General features: G+C 35.6%; 1 protein-coding gene across 18 annotated transcripts in view; it reads right to left on the bottom strand.

Annotated features, from left to right (window-relative positions):
- The window catches only part of nedd4l (NEDD4 like E3 ubiquitin protein ligase), a 65987-nt gene that overhangs the window by 9388 nt on the left and 37798 nt on the right, over positions 1 to 18801 (bottom strand). For 5 of the 18 annotated variants that reach the window (XM_026196615.1, XM_026196617.1, XM_026196601.1 and 2 more), the window contains 11 exons: positions 18357 to 18459; positions 17382 to 17542; positions 17056 to 17191; positions 16682 to 16867; positions 14717 to 14797; positions 10374 to 10433; positions 9385 to 9519; positions 8633 to 8803; positions 3632 to 3829; positions 2335 to 2412; positions 963 to 977 (listed from right to left, as the gene is read on the bottom strand). In XM_026196615.1, the coding sequence (XP_026052400.1) occupies positions 963 to 977; positions 2335 to 2412; positions 3632 to 3829; positions 8633 to 8803; positions 9385 to 9519; positions 10374 to 10433; positions 14717 to 14797; positions 16682 to 16867; positions 17056 to 17191; positions 17382 to 17542; positions 18357 to 18459 (1324 nt within the window). The remainder of the gene's footprint in view (positions 1 to 962; positions 978 to 2334; positions 2413 to 3631; positions 3830 to 8632; positions 8804 to 9384; positions 9520 to 10373; positions 10434 to 14716; positions 14798 to 16681; positions 16868 to 17055; positions 17192 to 17381; positions 17543 to 18356; positions 18460 to 18801) is intronic. The other 13 variants (XM_026196618.1, XM_026196602.1, XM_026196620.1 and 10 more) reach the window with 10 other exon arrangements.

Below are 18801 nucleotides of genomic sequence, written 5' to 3'. Positions count from 1 at the left end.
ATGGATGGATGGAGAAATGATAACCAACACAACCAGATACGTGCAGGGAAAAATATAAAGAGAGAGAGAAAGACAGAGGACAAACAGAGCTTAATAGAGGGGTTCTGGAAGTAACAATCCCATTTTAAATATCCAGTTAAGATGATGTAACCTCAAAACACACATACCAAAAGTTCTGGGACTTTAAAGTAATGGCATATGTTAATGTAAATGCTACAGTAATATTTGGTGGATCACAACCCAAAACCCTATCTTTTGTTGGATATTCCGCTGACACTTATTCAATATTTAACCTGGTTTTAAAAACCATGTGCAGGTAAATCCTACAGTTCATGCATTAACAAACCTGTAATTTCTCCTACTTAGACAGTATAATTGTAATAATTTTGCATATTTTATAAAAATGTAAAAAAAAAAAAAAACTTGTACCTGCTGAGAATGAGTGAGTTTTTTTTTTTGACACACCTATCAAAAAAGTACAAATACTAGCACTTACTTTTTCTTTTCTTTATAAAAATAAAAATACCTTGCTATGTGAAGTGCGCTAGACTAACTGAGAGTCGTCATGGCACTTGTATACTGTTTTTGTTCTCTCATTCGTCTGATTGCTTCTATTGTTCTTATTGTGAGTCTCAAAAGCACTGCTAGATAATTAAATGGAACATGAATGGAAACAAATACTTCTGGAACCAAGGCTGCTTAAAAGCAGGCAGTCAGTATCGAGCTCTATAACGGAAAGCACTGAACAAAAACCAAAAAAAGAAAGAAAAAAAAAGAGAAGAAAAAAACACCAACGAAGACTGACAATAAAAGAGTGAACTCGGGAGTATAACAGAAGGGGGAAAAAAAAGAAGGACAGTCATCCATGCCAGCAAGGATAATAAAGGTGGAGAGGTCAGAGGTCAGAGGGCGGACAGATTGGTGGGCAGGCAGGTAAATACGCAGGCAGAGAGAGGACCGACCTCCTCTGGAAGATTCTGCCACAAACAGCATCAAGCGTAGAGCGAACCATGTTCCCCCACGCCACCGAAAGAGAAATCACACACACACACACACACACACACACACCACCAACTTGTGAGACAGAACTGCAATCAGTGCAGTGGGAAACATTTATATAGGGTTTAAAAAAAAAACACAAAAAAAAAAACAGTGTTGCTATTGTTAACCAAAACTATGAACATCAATAAAAAAGAAGATCAAATAAAAGAAAAAAATAAATATTTGATTATATACACATAACAATTACTAAATTATTTATAAATTATGCATCAATTGAAATGAAAAAATAAATCCAATTCAAAATATTAATACTATATTAGTATTTTAATAATCCAAAAAAAAAAAAAAACTCATGAATGTACTAGTTGATGCACTTAGGACAGAAAAGTATATTTTTAGATATTTGATATAAAAATCAATGATTTGCAGTCATATGACTTGTTACTTATAACTAATATATCTGCATACATTAATGTACTTTTAATTTACTTGCATGTGCATGGCATTTTCACCATTGCAAGAAAACAGGCATGAAAATAGATGTTTATTAGAATTCCCTGTTCCCTGGCACGTATTTCCACTGAAAACCTGAGAAGAGAAGGTGTGATTACCAAACACCAGCATGATGTATAAGTATCTCTGCTAGGTGGGGAAGAAAAAAATATCATTAAGAGTTTCTTCACAATCTCATCATGTGAGATGCATATTGCATCAAAGATCGCTTAAAGACGAGTCAAAAACCAAACTGTTCTCAAACACATATGAAACGATAAAAAAGCTTGTCAACTCACTGAAGATCATTTGTGCTACCAGGGAGGCATTATTCCTTGGGTTCAAAAATGTATTTTATTTTTTATTTACTGCTCAAATATAAATACTACTTTTAAAAAATGTTTTGTACATATATAAACAGGACTATTTATAGTATTTATGGACTACATTTTGGACTGGATTTCAGTACTGTTCTTGGCCATACTGCATTGTTGCAAAACAAAAAAGAAATGATTTCCGACCTGCTAATCCACTTTTACATTTTTGTAGCATGGTTCTTTTTACAAAACGGCTTGTAGTCCGTCAACAAAGAAATCCACAAAACACCACAGGCAAATTCCCGCTGTTGTGTCATTAGTTACGGTTTTCCCATTCAATTGTCAGACTTAATCCTATTTTTTGCTTTACAGATTGAATTAGATTCGCGATTCTCGTATGATATCACGGCTGCTTTCATAATCCTGCAGCGCTGTCACAACACAAGGACACACGTCACAGCAGGCTGTTGAAAGAGCTGGGATTGTGGGTAATATCGCTCAACAGCACTCTTTTCGCACTCACAGGAAGTGGGCCGAGGTCACCAGGTTCCAAGGATGCTTTTGTCCTCATGTGAACGGGATACTTTAAGCGAGGATCTTCCTGAAAAGAGAAAGAGAGAGAGGTTGCCATGCTCAGATCTTCCCAGAAGGTTTTATCCTCATTTAGCAGTAAATTGCATTCGCTGTCTGCTGCCAACATGCAGTTCTTCAGACAATAAGGAAGTAATACTGGAACGACTGTGTATCTTTCTCGCCTCATGGGGAGATTATGCAGTAATAGTGAACTTTTTCTTCGTTTTCTCGGTGGACATTTCAAAACCACTGGATTTAATAAAGACGTACTATAAATATGTTCAGTCACACAGAACCTCTAAAGAGGATGCAATACATTTGACTCAAAAGGACAAAGGCGAGTCTGTGCTGGGGGAAATTAGGGTACTGGAGAGAAGCTGCAGTTCATCTGTTAGACACCAGGTGGCAGACTGATTCAGAGTGCATCACGTTTGCATCACCCTGGGCCTCCCTCCAGCTATGGGGCACTGAAGTGTGCAACTGAACAATACTGTGTGTGTGTGTGTGTGTGTGTGTGTGTGTGTACATATCTATGAAAGTCTTTTCCCCCCAAATACCTTTCACGCATCAACCAAACAGTCTTCCCGTTTTAAAAAATATGTATAATATTATATAATACATCTCAAAAATACTATATATATATATAGTATTTTTGAGATGTATTATATAATATTATGGTTTGGTAAGCATACATATTTTATATAGTTATTTATATAGTATACATATCTACATATACACATTTTTTTTGTTAGTACTTTCAACATACATATTTTATTTCAGCTAGTTGCCAAAGCAATTCTCATTTATTATTAATTTCAATATAAAATGTCATTTTTTATTTCAAGTAATACGAGTAATAAAAAAAATGCTTAATGATGAGATATAAATACATAAAAGCAGTGATCACAGCTGCACATAAACCTACAGTTATGTCAGAAATGGAACTGTAGATCTGTTCCAAAACCTAAAGAGCTGCAGCAATCACAAAACATACATGACTACAAAAGTTGAATATGACTGCGCATATGACTTCTGTGATTACAACAGCGTTTGTCATTACCGTGCTACTAAGCGTGGTTTTAATTAGATAGAGCTATAAACATATTTTATAGTGAACATTTCATTTTTCACTCATGGCCATCTTGCTTCTTTTGTTTTTCTTTGGAGGTCAATACAAAGCATTCTGGGATTGCCCTTACCATGAACTTCTCTAGTTTTGGGAGAGATTCTGTGAGTGTTTGTCTTACCCATGTGGTGATTCTGCTGTTGTGGTCGATGAAGAACGGCCGTCCATTGGGTGCTATTCTCATTTCCCATCCAGGGGGCAGGAAGCTCTGGTTTGCTTTATGCTGGGATTTGGGTGAGCTGTAGGGAGAAGGCTGGGGGGACTGAGGGTTGGAAAACGTGTCCTTTACAGCTCTCCGTATTTGGGCGTTATTGGCTCCCTGCAAAAGGAAACAGAGCCAACGTTAAATTATTTCCCTGGTTGCCAGACTCTATTATTTCGCTTTACAGCTTGTGTGTATAATTCATTAGAATTTCATGTAAGAAAGACTTTTGTGAATGGGATATGACAAAAACCTGAAAAAGATTTGGAAAATGCAGTATGCGCTAATGAGGCGGCACGCTGTTATTTAATCCTGCTAAATTTTAATTAGCACACAACTCAGGAGGATTTCACTTCCATTTCACCTCTGGACGCCTGTCTCTCCCTCTCGTTTTTTTTCTTCTTCCCAAAATCAAATATTTCCCTTTCAACACTGTAATTAAAATTCACATGGCCCTGTGCAACCCTGATCGTTTCTAAATACATCCTAGTTCTTCCTTATGTAAACTTTCAGACCTTTGTGAAATGTTTACTCAATATTCCACACGATCTTCTGACATCAGATGCAGAAAATGTAGCACCTGTCATGTGCTTAGTCATAACTGTTTATCTGATAAATGGATTCTGGGTATTCTTTCCTTCTAAAAGGAAAAAACCAACAAAGGCAATAAAATGAGAATAAAGGATCTGCCCGTGTTCCCAGAGTGTTAATAACACAGAACATAAATTACAAAGAACCAGCTCTTTATGACAAAGCCTATCAAAATTCAGAGAAATGTAACTTAAAATTTGACATGTTTTATATTATGTATAAAGCAGACGCTTTTCAGAAATCCTTCAAACTTAATTGTATTTTTCTTCAAACTTCTCAGCAACTAATGTAGCTTCTAACGTAACACTCAAACTTTTGACATTTTAGCCATATTATCTTGTTTTATAACTTTATGCTTATATGTAAGATCATTTGTAAAAATGGCAATTCCACAAGTCTACAGCAGCATCATAAATAATATTATAATATCTAAAATAGTATATTAGCATAAATGGCAGAGGAGTATTATATTGTATTATATTATACTATACATTACATTCACTATAGTCTATATATATCATGTTGTAAGATATTATATCAAATGCTTTAGCTACAAGATGCGCTGAAACTGTAGTTTTGTTTAAAATATCGAGCTCAAGCTATGACAGAAAGAATCAATATCACACCCCATACCTTTTTTCTCAGCTACAATGTTTTTTTTACATGGAAATGTGTGGCTGCAATTAGCAATAATTGCTATGAGAGCAAACACAAGACATTTATTCCCCAACATCTGCAGATTAGCCACAAGAGCTATTGTTTATTCCATTAGCAAAGTCATTCTTCACAGCGGAGTCCATTAGCTCTGGCTGACGCCCATCAGAGATAAAATTGTTTGCCATTTTCAAAGGAATATTCTGGATTAAACTGCGATTTGAGCTCTATGAACACCATATGTGGCCTGTTTTTGATTACCACTGGAAATAATTGCGCTACGTTTATAAAAACAAACAGTAAAAACAGCACTTACAAAAGTCTAAAGCATCGCAAACAAATAACGTAGTATCTATTAAATTGTATTAAAAATGTAAATGTCATAACATTTATTGAAAGTATGCTATAGGAAAGTTTAAAAGGTATAGTTCAAAACAATGTCCTATAAAAGCAAAATAAGAAGTAGGTTTAAGGTCCGACATGGATTTAGAGCAATAGAACAGAAGGAAACTATGAAGTCATGGCTGTTTGAGAGGTTAAACTTCTTTTTGGCAATGGTGACACCTTGGCGCATTTCACGATAAGCAAACGGACAGCTGCCCCAACCCAAGTCTTAGGTAGCGTCAGCTGATACAAATTCACAAAGTGGGAGTAGAAGTCCTGTTCCCTCCATGCACAAGTAAATGTAGATGAGTACATTAAAACTTGATACACACAGCAGCTGCTCAATTTAACTTTGTGAAGACGTCAATACCATGAATAAGCACTAAACTTCTGAAGGTCTGTGGGACGATTTCAAATACAGAACGTCAGTAACCTGTTCTTTAAAGATTTTTTTTTATAGTCAGTCACATCTTAAGAGGCATTAATAAATTAAACAAAAAAAATAAAAATTGCCATTCCAGTTTATGTGGAAAATATCTTTACGTTCTCCTTAATCAAATATTTACAAAAAAAAAAAGTTCTGGACACCCATAAGTTCTCATGATTGAACTATTTCAATTGATATTAGTAGTTAAATGGATCGTAGTTTATCAAATTTAACCATAGAGTATAAATGTATCATTTGTTCATATTTACACAAGCAAGCAAATTTTACACAATTCCAGAGAGAAAAGGTGATAGAGAACTCTATTCATTATTCGCGCTCTATTCGCGCACAGTACAGCCACACACACAAAGCACGCACAAAGATAAAAATTAGCACATTTATGTAGGGAACTTGCCTGACCAAGAAAGCAAATACACAATTTAACATTTATTATGCAAAATACCTGACCTCAGAATCCCACAATAGGCAAAATAATATTTGTATATCAATATCTGGGTAGTACACCTCATCTTTCCCCGAAGTATCTCATGCTAGCTATCCATTTACTTCATATATCAGATACTATGCTTAGCGCATTAACGCATTCATTGATTAACGCCAAAAAATTATTTTATCACGCGTTAACGTAGTTTTTTAATATTATGAAAGTCAGTGGCTTACTGGCTCGGAATACACATACAGACAAACCAAGGGTCACAGAAGGGTGGGATGTCAATCAGTACTGGCTTGGGATGAGCGTCATCACGCGTGATGCACAATACACTACTTTTGAATTCATTATGTAATTTTGTGCATAATGTGATTAAATCACAGAAAATCATGCAATTAATCGTGACCAAAATATTTTTTATCATTGCCCAGCACTAATTAAAAATAAAATCAATTGATAAATAAAAAACCCTTTGGCTATTACAAAAACGTGTAGGTATTTTCAAGAATGTATGGCCGTTTGGACATTTTCCTAAACTTTTTTTCAATCAATTTGCATCAAAGTGAATTAAATTAACTTGAATTGAAAAGTCTGGAGCAGATGGGTCAGGAAATTGTCTCTCAACTGATTTGGCTTTTGGGACATCAGGCTTCTATAATAAAACTGATCCATGCATAATACAAGGTCTACTCAGCTGTTCAAACCTAAAGAAGCATGTGTGCATAGAACGAGATTCTGATTTCCTGATTTCTTTGAACAACTGTGTATGGATATTGAAATTATATTACTTTATTATTATAAATATTCCTCACAATAAGCCAACACATGAGGAACAAAACCACAATATGTATGAAGCAAAAAAGAAACAATGACTGGCACTTTTACACTAACTTGCAGAAGAAAACAAAGCAAAATATGGCAAGGACAAGTGTCAAAAAAAAAAAAAAAAAATACTAAATTAAAAAACAAAAGTTAATATAATGAAAGAAAAATTAAAAAGAAAATAATGAAAGAAGTTAACACTTGTCAGCAAAGATAATTTAAATTGATCAAAAGTGACAGTAGAGACCTTCTTAATGTTTATGGATAGAAAATATATTTTTATATATTCTGCTCATTTTAATACCTAACAATTGTTCTAATCATTCATGTTAATAGAAATTAGAATGATTTCTGAAGGATCATGTGACTGAAGCCTGGAGTGATGATGCTAAAAATTCAGCTTTGCATCAAAGGAATAAATTACATTTTAAAATATTACAAAAATAGAGAACGGTTATTTTAAATGGTAATAATACTTCTCAAAATTACTCTTTTAGTGTAAATGGCAGCCTTGATGAACATAAGAGACTTTTAAAAACAACAACAACAAAAAATCTTACAGACCACAAACTTTTAAACAGTAGTGTAAATAATATAAATGAAAACATTTTTTGTAACACTAGCCAGAAAAAACACGTAAAATTACAAATAAATTACACAAAATACTGCTTAATCACAGCCAAGACTGTTAGAGACGAATCACACTGTTAAAATGAACTCTGTGTTCCAAAACTGCACAAGTTTCTTTCTTCTGTGGAACACAAAAGAAGATTTTTTTGGACAATGTTGGTAATCAAACAGTGGCTGGTAGCCATTGACTTCCATAGTATGAAAAAAAAATACTATGGAAGTCAATGGTTATTGTCAGCTATTTGGTTACCAACATTCTCCAAAAAATGTAATTTTGTGCTTAAAGCTGCAGTAGGGAACTTTTGACGCTCTAGCGGATAATAAACAGAACTGCTTGCGTCTTGCGGAAGAACATCGTAGCCAGAACTACTTCTCTCTGTTTATGTCTATGAAGAATCACAAAGGTGCTGGGTTACTCCGCCTCGGTACCCCCGAAGCAATCTAAAATAGTCCGAATATAAACACTTATTATAGGTGCACCCTAGTGATTCAGGACAAGCTAAAAACACGGTTTGGAAAATGGATTCATGGTGTACTCGCTTATTATATACATTTTTCTACATTTTGAACACAAAGTTACGGACCGCAGCTCTGATTGGTTATTTTTTACCGGGAGCGATGGAGTTTCTGCAAATGGCAATAGGACCACTGGGAGGAGCCAGAGGAGCTTGATTTTTTCACAGATTATCTGTCTCATATTCTACTGTCAGGACATAATGACAGGTTTAATAAATATGTAAAAAAGATTTTTTTACAAAAGTTCCCTACAGCACCTTTAACAGAGGAAAGAGACTCAATTTCAACAAGTTCGAACCAAGTGGATGGGGTGTAAATGATGCCAGATTTTCAATTTTTGGGTCAACTATTCCATTAATACATGGACTGGAATCAGGTGGAGGGCAAAGTAAAAGGACAGAAGGAAGTAAGGGGACAGAATAGAGGAAAAGGTGGATTTTCTCACCTCTAGTGGGGAAGAGAGGGTGACGGTGGGGGAACTGAGGCTACGAGGTCTGCGCACTTGTGGTTCGCTTAGATGGCCGCTGGAGGAGGAAGGGGTGGAAGCGGGGGGCGTGGCTGCTGTAGCGCCCCCTACTGCCGCAGCTGAGGCACTGGCTCCATCTTCAGTGTGCTGCTGGTCAAAGAAAGACATCAGTTAACTTGTCACCACAAGGTCTTGTCCAGGGGCACGCCGTCCAACACTGAGTGTGCATTCAAGGTTTAAAAGGGGCTCAGAATGGAGAGCAAGGTCTAAAATACTATATTAGGAAATGAATACTATTAAACTAATCAATTTTTTGTAAGGTGTCTTTTGATTATGGGGGACAAACACAGAAGTCTGTTAGGTTTCAAAATGACTACAGAATATTTTAAGGAAGTTAAAAGATTGGAGATCAGCTAGATCAGATCAGATTGGAATAAGCCTTTTATCTGATAGGTTATTTAAAAAATAAAGATTATCATACGAAGGATGAAGAACAGAGAGTTTAATACCACAAGGAACAGAAAAATAAGATTAGATCAAGAGCAACCAGAGTAGCAATAAATAGATCAAGAAAACAGGAAATAACATCCAGACATTGTGACAGATGAAGGCAGAACAACAAAAAGATGACGGGATTGATAGAGAAGAGAAGAACCATGGAAGACTTTTAGATTTGCCAGTGGATGATGTTGGAAAAACATTGGAGGCTAGCTTTAGCTAAGCTTTGTTACCTGCAGAATGGGCCGCGTCCAGGTGGTGCTCCGGTTGTTGTGGTTGACGTAGTACGTCCGTCCCTTGTTGTCTTTGCGTTCCTCCCAGCCTGGCGGAAGGCCTGGTGTGGTCAGGGCGTAGGAGGCCGATGGAGACTGAACAGAGAGCAAAGAACAGATGAGTTTGCATATTCACAAGACAAAGCAGCGGATGAAACTGGGTGATGTTAAAATCTGTATCACTGTCAGTTCTGCTACAATAAATGGATCTGTATAGATTTTATATCGGATCATATCTATAGGAGAAGTCTTGTTAACTGATATGACACTCAATATGACGAGTGTAGGAATATTATACACTTAAAACTAGAATGCTCACACATTTTCACAAACACAAAATGTAGACACAAATACATCTAAGCACAACTAAACACAGCATCCAAAACAGACTCCACACAAGAGGACATGCTTTAATAGTATTATGGACACATTAGAAAGGCATCCGATAAATATGTCTGAGTGAATTTATATGTAGGGTGAAGATGGACAAATTGGGGTTTAAATCGATCCCTCACAATTCAAAATTTATAGACATAACCACTAAAAAACGGGTATAAAATAATGAAAACAAAAAGTAATGAAATGAGATGTTCCACCAAACAAAAAGTGCTTTTAATAAATAAAAAATGGCAAAATTAAACTGTATATGTGCAAAAAGTATACACTTATAAATATAAATTAATATCATGAAATTAAATTAATTTAAAATAAAATAAAATGGAAATAAATTAATGATCTTAAATCTCTTAAAATTGCATTAAAGAAAACTTCTAACAAAAATGTATAAATTAAAGCAAATTATGAATGTTAAAATATAAATTAATTTAATAAAAATGTATAATTTTTTTTAAAAAATAATTAAAAAAAATCTAACACATATTAAAAAAACAGATGAATCAATAAATGAAGAAGAACCAAGAAAACATAAATGTACAACATGTGGACTTTACCATGGTGTCCTCAACGCCTGTGACCGTTTGTGCTCTTGTTCGTCGGGTCTGGGAGCTCTGCTGGACAATAACAACTGCTTTTAGATGGGGCGGGCAATTGCCCTGTTTCGGGCCAGTGGGAGAGGGGAAATGAGGGCAAATGGAAGGACAGGGTCAGCCAGAAAGTGTAACGAAGAGTAGATGGGGAAGTGATTTTAGGGTGGTTTTGGATAGTTTAGGTGATTTTTGACAGCTGAAGGGGAAAATATTGTGAGAGGTAAACTGCAGTGTGATGTAAGGACACAGCAACCCCAAAAAATTGGTTTAACAAGATGTGATTAGATGAACTCCGGGGAGTGTATTTAATTTGAAATCACTGTTGGATGATAAAAATTGAGAACAGATTGTGATTTGATTAAAGAGTGACAGGAGAGTGAAAGAAATGCCCAGGCGCATATTTGTAGAAATGACTTAATTTGCAATTAAGAGAATTACAGTTCCAACATTTTGTTTTTGTCTTCTAAAAGACAGGATTTTCAATATTACAGGATTTTCATTTTGTGGGAACCACTCCTTTAATAGAAGTCATACTGTAAAATCATAACGAAGCTCATTAAAATGAAACTACAGTAACTACCCAATGAATACATTGGTAATATATACTCATATGCTTACCGAGCCTGCATTTATTTGATCAAAAATCCAGTAAAAAAATGAAATATTACAAACTGTTATAACTGTTTCTTATTACAATATCATCTTAAATGTAATTAATACCTGTGATGGCAAAGCTAAATTGAGCAGCCATTACTCCAATCTTCAATGTCAGAAATCATTCTAATATGCTCTAATAATTTCAAATATTACTGTTGTTACTGTATTTTTGGTCACTTCCATAAACACAGTAATAATAATGACGGAGTGCAACCGAAACTGACCTGAGATTAAATTCTCCCCACAATGACAGATCTAAAAAGTTTCCAAGAATCATCCAAATAAGTAGCTTCCTTCAGCATTTCAAACTGACTCACATGCCCACTGACTCACTGACTATAAAAACAGAGGAAACCACACCTGGGCTTGAATCCGACTGGCACTCAAAAGAGTTTACATTTCAAATACTGAAAGAGTCAGCTCTCACACAGACAATGAAATGCTTTCCATCTGCTTTTACATGGATGTAATGAAAGACACTCATGGCTCAAACAGGGCAATCCGATTAGCCATCCACTCGAGCAATGATTGCACATCTCCACTCGTGTGAAATGTCAGCCTCCTCACACACAGGGACAGGAAGTGTGGGGGAAATGCCACCTCTCACCCACACTAATATCAGACAGATTTGCTGGGACTATAGCGAAATCCCTCATCTGAAGCTCTCAGAAGCACTTCACAGCCAGAGAGAACCGGGCCACCAACCAATCGGCCTCTTGTCAGAATAAAGTAGACACGAAACATAAAGGACATGGAACGGGGCTGCTATTTAAAGAGGATTCAGGCGGATGAGGAAAAGCTTTTTTTCCCCCCAGTGTAAAGAAAATGTAACTTCAAAGCTTCCAAGGTCAAGAATATTGTTGAAGTGTGGAGTTAAAAAAAGATTAATGTGACTACTTTATATTCAAACTATTTAAGTGGACACACTTTGGACATTTAAGACCGCTCTTTTAAATGATCCAAGGCATTAGGAGATGCTTTGCAAAATCTTGGAGCAGAAGAATAACATCTTCCAGAGTGATTCAGGTAAATCAGTGACAGAGAGATATAACACTATAAATATATAACAAAAATCATCCATGTCAATTTATATCAGGATGACATACAGTACTTTGTTAAGAGGAATAGAAAGAAAAATATTGAGAAGGGCAAAAAAGGTCAAATTAGACCCTGTGAAATATATTCAAAGTCTAGATGCCATACAATTAGTATGGACTAGATTTTAATACAAGTATCTGTCTGTCCTTTTTTGGGCCCGACAGGCCCTGGTCACAATATTTTGTTGTATGAAGAAGAGCAGTACAAACATTCATTTAAATCAATGTTTGTGCTCTTCAGAAGATAAAAGCTACAGTAGATTTGGAACAACATAAGAATGAGTAAATGATGAATTATCGGTAAACTAGAGTCATTTACATTTACATTACATTTAGTCATTTAGCAGATGTTTTTATCCATGGCAATTGAAGCAAATCAAACCAACAAAAAAGCAATAATATGTAAGTGCGGTGACAAGTCCCGGTTAGTCATGTGTTGTTATACTTCTGAAAACCTTGTTAGCACAACTAGTATTCATATAGATAAAGCTCCGCAAACAATTGAATCATACAAGGAAAAAAAAAAACATTTGCTTTATGCCTTTATAAGGTTTAACAACTGATCTTAATACACAGCACAAGGTTATTGGAGCTCTCTTTTGTGAGCTGCCAGATCTTATCTTGGAAATTCCCAGCATGCATTGCTCTAAATGCCACAATGCAATAATGAAATGGACACCAAAGCATTCAAGGGACTAACCCAACCTCATGACCCATCCACAAACCTCATTTCAAACAGAAGCAGACAGGATCATCAGACTGTCACATCTGCAGGAACTTGCAGAAAATAAATACATAAAAGTTTCAAGGCTTCATGCCATTCAAATGAAGCACAATCGCTTCATAGATGTGGTGCACTTCCAGTGAAACATCCAGTGTCTATGTCTGTTTCCTGCCTCATGCAAACGGGATCAGTTCACACGGTGACCTCATCCACATTGGTAATGTCATTTTACCACATGTGGCTTATCTGCTGTAAAACAGGATCATTTAAAGAGACAGCGCACTATTTACCAAAGCAATGTTTTGCTTGTGCATCTTTAAAGCATGAAACAAACTACATCATTGCTGTTTGTAACTGAAAAATTATTTTGGCAAGCTGTCTCTTAAAAATTGGAAATGCCCCCGTGCAGCGACGCAATTGATTACGAGGCAGCTCTTTCATAGAACGCAGCACTTTTTTACAAACATTACTGAGCTACACTGTTAAACGATCCATTAAGAGAACTCCCACAGTCACATTATCACCATGGAAACATGTCAACTTATCACATACGATGACATCGTAATCACCACTACAGCTTGAATAAATCAATCCTAGGAGTGTAATAATACCTCACAAGTCACTCTGAATTATCATTTCACATACGCACACAAAAACTACACAAACACTTAGACAGGTGCTACATTTCTGACCAAACAAGAGGTTACATTTTTATAATAACATTGTTTTAGTCGTTTTTTTTATAATATAATGTTTAACAGATCAGTCAAATATGAATAAAAGAATGTTTAATAAAAAAAATATATATAATACACTAATCAAAGTTTCATGACATTTCTAACTACCCGTTTATGTGCAATAAAGATCTGTTAAGCATTATGTAATGTGTTTTTCCTTTTGATTCTTAAACCCTGTTCAGACCAAGAATGATAACTATAAAGATAACGTTATTAGCCTCCACACCAGTGAACAATATTGTCTGTTTATTCTAAGCGAACGTGCGTCTGCCTCTTTAAATTCTCGAGCTCGTTAGCAGGATGGATTCTGATTGGCTGTCAATGTTTGTATCATTCATCAGCTGGAAAAAATCATTCTGAAAATGATTCCAACAGTATTGTTTCTCTGTGCCTTTATCATTATAGTTGTAGTTTGGATTCTGCTATTCTTTAATATTAAGAATGATCTTTAGAACTATATCTTTATCGTTATTGTGCTTGGTGTGAACAGGCCTTTAAGGTCCGGAATTCTCGTCCAAATTTTCACACACATAAAAAATAAATACGACCTCATGTTGTGTCAATCATGTTCACAAACTACCTCTGAAAGTTATGTCCATCATAAAACAATTTGTGTCGGTTCGATTTTTCTGCGTTTTTGCATCCATAGCAAGAATTTTAATTAGAATTATAGAACATAACAAAAATATAAAAACGCATACAAAAATGTGGGACTCAGTATGTACCAGGAGTGTCATGGCTTTATAGAAGAATTTATAGAATTGTTTTTGATTAATAATTTACAATAACGTCAGGAATGTGTCTTACTGAGGTAGCCAGGGTAAATTTTAATTTCATGTTGACTTTAAAGAACTATATAAAGTGTTATTAAAGATTCCTATCATCACATTCATGGCACTCCCAAAAGCAGCCAAGATATTCATTACAGATAACAGGAACATTTTGAAATCAGGTGAACTTCTGAATGTGTAAGGGAGTTTATAGCTCTTGATTTGACACCAAAAGAGTGAAAAATGGTTTAGTACTGAGAGTGAGTGAAAAAACACCACTTGCAGAGTGAAGGAGAGGTGAGGAGGAGAAAAGCAGATGTACCGTTGGCGTGGGAGGTTGAGCTTGATCACTGACTCCATCGGTCATACTAGAGGAGCGTAGCCGAGAGGAAAGTTGACTCTGCTGGAGTGAGAGAAAGAGATAAAAAGGCATTAGACACTGTTATAAATAAATAAAGACATAAATATCTAATATGTTTCAGAGTGGTCCTCTGAACGGCATATGCTCTGAATTCAGCCAAGTAAAAAAAAAAAAAAAAAAATTCAGATCCAAAATCTGATTTTGTTTTTGGCTTAGCTGAATCTGAAGAAATTAAATAAAAAAATGTAACATTTCATTTAAATAATTAGATTTTTAATAATAAACATTTTGTTTACAAATTATGCTTTGAAGAATTTGTCAATTTCATATTTCATGATTTAATTAATATTTAATGCTTTTTTTTACAACCTCTGCTATCAAGTATTCATCTACACTCACATGTGCTATTCAATATGTATTGAATGATATTGTCAAGATTTTTTGCAACATTTTCAATTTATACCTTTCAAGGCCCCTTGTTTTTTTTATTTATTTCTTTTTATTATAAGTCTAATTTGACTATACTTTCAGTCACATAGAAAAAGAGTGTAGCAACTTCAGGTCTGTTTAACATAATTAGAAACAGAAACAAGACCCCAGATTCTGTCTAAGTCTATTCCAGACAGTCTAGATATGCAAACTACATTGTCTGAACAAATAAGCAATGTATTACCCAGTTTCATTAAATGCATTAAATGCAAATACCACAAAAGTCACTCATTCCAAAAGATTGAATTTTAAAAACAATCCAGTCTTAAGTGCAGTGTGAACAGCCATAGTAAGAGGACCCCTACGCTGCCCCCCACAATGACTCAGTGAGTGATTCAGCATGAGTGTACAGAGGTGCACATGTGTAGAGTCAGCTATTAGTTTTGACACTCTTAATAACATAATTTGACTCACCATTTCAAGAAAATCACACATGATACCCACACAAGCAGCTGGGCATTCCCCACAGCTACAAGTGTGATACTGCATTTATACAACAGTTTAAATATGAGGCAAATGTGTAAAAAAAATAAATAACCCGTGGAGTGTCTTAAATACTCTTTTGTGTGTTTACCTACTTCCTGAATGTCTGCTGAGGAATACGATATCTTTGTTATTGTATCATTTCAACTGTTAAGAGGACTTCCCATCACAACGCTGGTCAGTGCATTTGTTGGTTGCATCTTACATGGTGTTTTTGAAAGAAAAATAATGTCTTGTTTGTAACCTTGTTTCAATCTCTATAAATATAAAAGTCTTTGCTACTGACGCACTCATAAAAAGTTTTTTGATGGGGTAACAATGAAACCAAAATGACCATCACTAACACACAGACTATTTTACAATATACTATTTAATACTACTATTATCTATAAAAATATTATACATACAAAAATATTTAATAAACAAAAATATCCATTATAAAAAGTTGCAAAGCAATTTTGTCAAAAGTACAAAGGCAGTGCTCTAATATACAGCATTAAAGTTACATCAAAATATAAGTTTAAAAACATGCAAATTTGCAAATGTGAACAAACATTTGAAAAAAAAAAAACTAAACGATGCAAGCAACAGGTAAATGCTGTATAACGGTTTTCCATGGTTGTGAAGTAAATATTCTTACAAGGCTTTTTAAAAATGCCGGGTAGCCGGTGTTTTGTATGCATTCGGCCAATCAGCATACAGTGCTTCACTGGTAGTTCCTATAGAACTGTTTTAGACCCTACTCTGAAGTAGGAGCTAAATTAGTTTCCCCAAATGAAGTTCCTAGAAATACATACGTTCCTAGTTCCTGCAGTGCAAACACACCAAAAACAGGGATCTCCTAGAAATAGTTCTAGGAACTATGAAAAGGTTACTCTGGTGCGAAAGTGCTTTCCTGTGGCCCACGAATATAGATGTATAGATGACAGCATATTTAAAACTGTTCTGTCTTACCACAGCAGAGCTGGGTCCTGGGATTTCTCCGTTCGTGTCTGGAGCGAGAGACAATCTAAGACTGATTTCATCCGAGAATTCTGGAGTGCTGGAAAGGGGCATCGCCAGAGAGGCCGGTCCGGACAGAGAATGGTTCAGACCGTCCGTCATTAAAGTTGGGTCCTCTTCTGATATGGGTTCCCATGACTAAAGAAAGGGGAGATATGCATAATACATCTTTTATATAAAAAAAATAATAAATAGCACTAAATATGTAAAAACATCTGATTTTGAACCACAGTGAGAAGCCTTATTTAGAACCAGATAATTTTCACAAAACTGATGATGCTATCTAGCTCACATCATAGCTGCAGAGGTCAGGGTTAAATACTAACGTCGTCTATGTCCCTGATGTCCAGCTGCTCATTTTCCAGGTCTTCACTAATGTGCCGTCGAGAGCGGAAAACTCTGTGGGCTTCCTGGTTAATCTGCCGCAAGTTATTATCATTTTCCGTTTCTGAAACCACATCCCTAAAGAGACAGGGAGAAAAAATTGTTCCACATATATCAGAGTCTGGTAAGATTGTCAGAATATCATGATAAATTCAACATAATGGCACCAGTCACTTGCAGACAAATTATCGCATCAGTATTCAGACTTGCAGTGTTTTTGCTCATTTTTACATGTGCTTTTTGAGAAATGACAAAAGGGGTCACATACACACTACTGGGCCTCTTCCACTGTGTGGTGCGGTTGTTGTGGTTGACGTAGTATGTCCGTCCCAGGTTATCCACCTTCTCTTCCCAGCCCAGGGGCAGCGGAGGCAGGAGCTGCTGAGGTCTCTGTGAACCTGGATCCGTGGAGTCTGACACTTCCCAGCCCTGAGAAAAACAAAGTGAGAGACAGAAGAGTAAGTGAGAGTGAGAAAGTCACCAAAAATCTGGGGATAGGGCTGTTTTCAAGAACATTTAAAAAGTCGAAAGTCTCAAAACGTCTTCTTTTGTTTTATGTTAAATAATTTCTCCTATTCCATCTGAATGTGTTATGATTAGTACTGCAGCTGCTATGACACAGCACTCTCCACGAACAGAGAAAAAAACAGAAGGAATAAAAGTCACAGATCAGGAAGCGGAGAAAGTTAAAGCAAGGAGATGCCAGACAGTCAAACGGTTCGAGCCAAATGGCATACTTTAAACGAAAAATGCCATGAAGTCTGTGGGGACAAGGATGAATAGACACTAAAACCATTAAAAAGCAGGAGAGAAAGCAAGAAAGGAGACATTTAAGTGTGTCTCCATTCAGGATGGAAAACATTTCAAGCCATCTGTGGCCAGTTGTCTGCCATGGTCTATAATACTAGAGTAATCTCTGGATCTAATGCAAATCTACGTTTCAACAACTACAATTCCACTCACATGTTTTTTCTAAAATAGTTTCAGTTACAGTTTTTCACTTTTAAGAAATGTGCAGTAATTTATATGCCACTGCCCTTATTATTTATTTATTACTCATTTACTCACATTGCAGCATGTCTTATTCATTTAATTTAGTTTATTTATAAGTGAGTTGCTGATTTGGTTGATAAATCGGACTGTCTGAATCAATTTACTGCATATAAAAAAAATTAAACTGAGAAGTAACATTTAATTTTTTTGATATTATATAAAATTGATTTTGATAATTAGTCAGTTTTACCTCAGCTTCTTCTCTCATCTCACTGCTTTCCTCCTCATGCCCTCCGTTTTTTGGCAGATAGGCCATCTTCAGCCTCAAGTAGCCTTTCACCCGAGACTTATGACTACAGGACATAATGGCATGTCATCACACAAGTCATCACAGAGCATACTAAACCAAATATATATTGTATTCTTTACATAAGCTGTAACTGATTTTGTTAAGCCCCTTATTAGAAGGAATTTCATTGCTTGAATTTTTGATCGTTTAAAAAGCCCCAATATTTTGCCTATGAATATTTTTTTTAAGAATCACTCTATAGCAAAATATAGTTTACAGTGAAGTAGTCATCAGAATAACATTAAAATACAAGTGCAATCCACATGCATTAACTGTTCCTGTGTAAAATTTCAGGCTGTAACTATAGCCACAGGACCATAAGGGGATTCACAGGTGTCCGTGTCGT

The sequence above is a fragment of the Carassius auratus genome, chromosome 21, assembly GCF_003368295.1.
Source record: "Carassius auratus strain Wakin chromosome 21, ASM336829v1, whole genome shotgun sequence".
NCBI classification, from domain to species: domain Eukaryota; kingdom Metazoa; phylum Chordata; class Actinopteri; order Cypriniformes; family Cyprinidae; genus Carassius; species Carassius auratus.
Note: the sequence above shows the minus strand (reverse complement) of the source record. Positions and strands in the feature narration are given on the sequence as shown.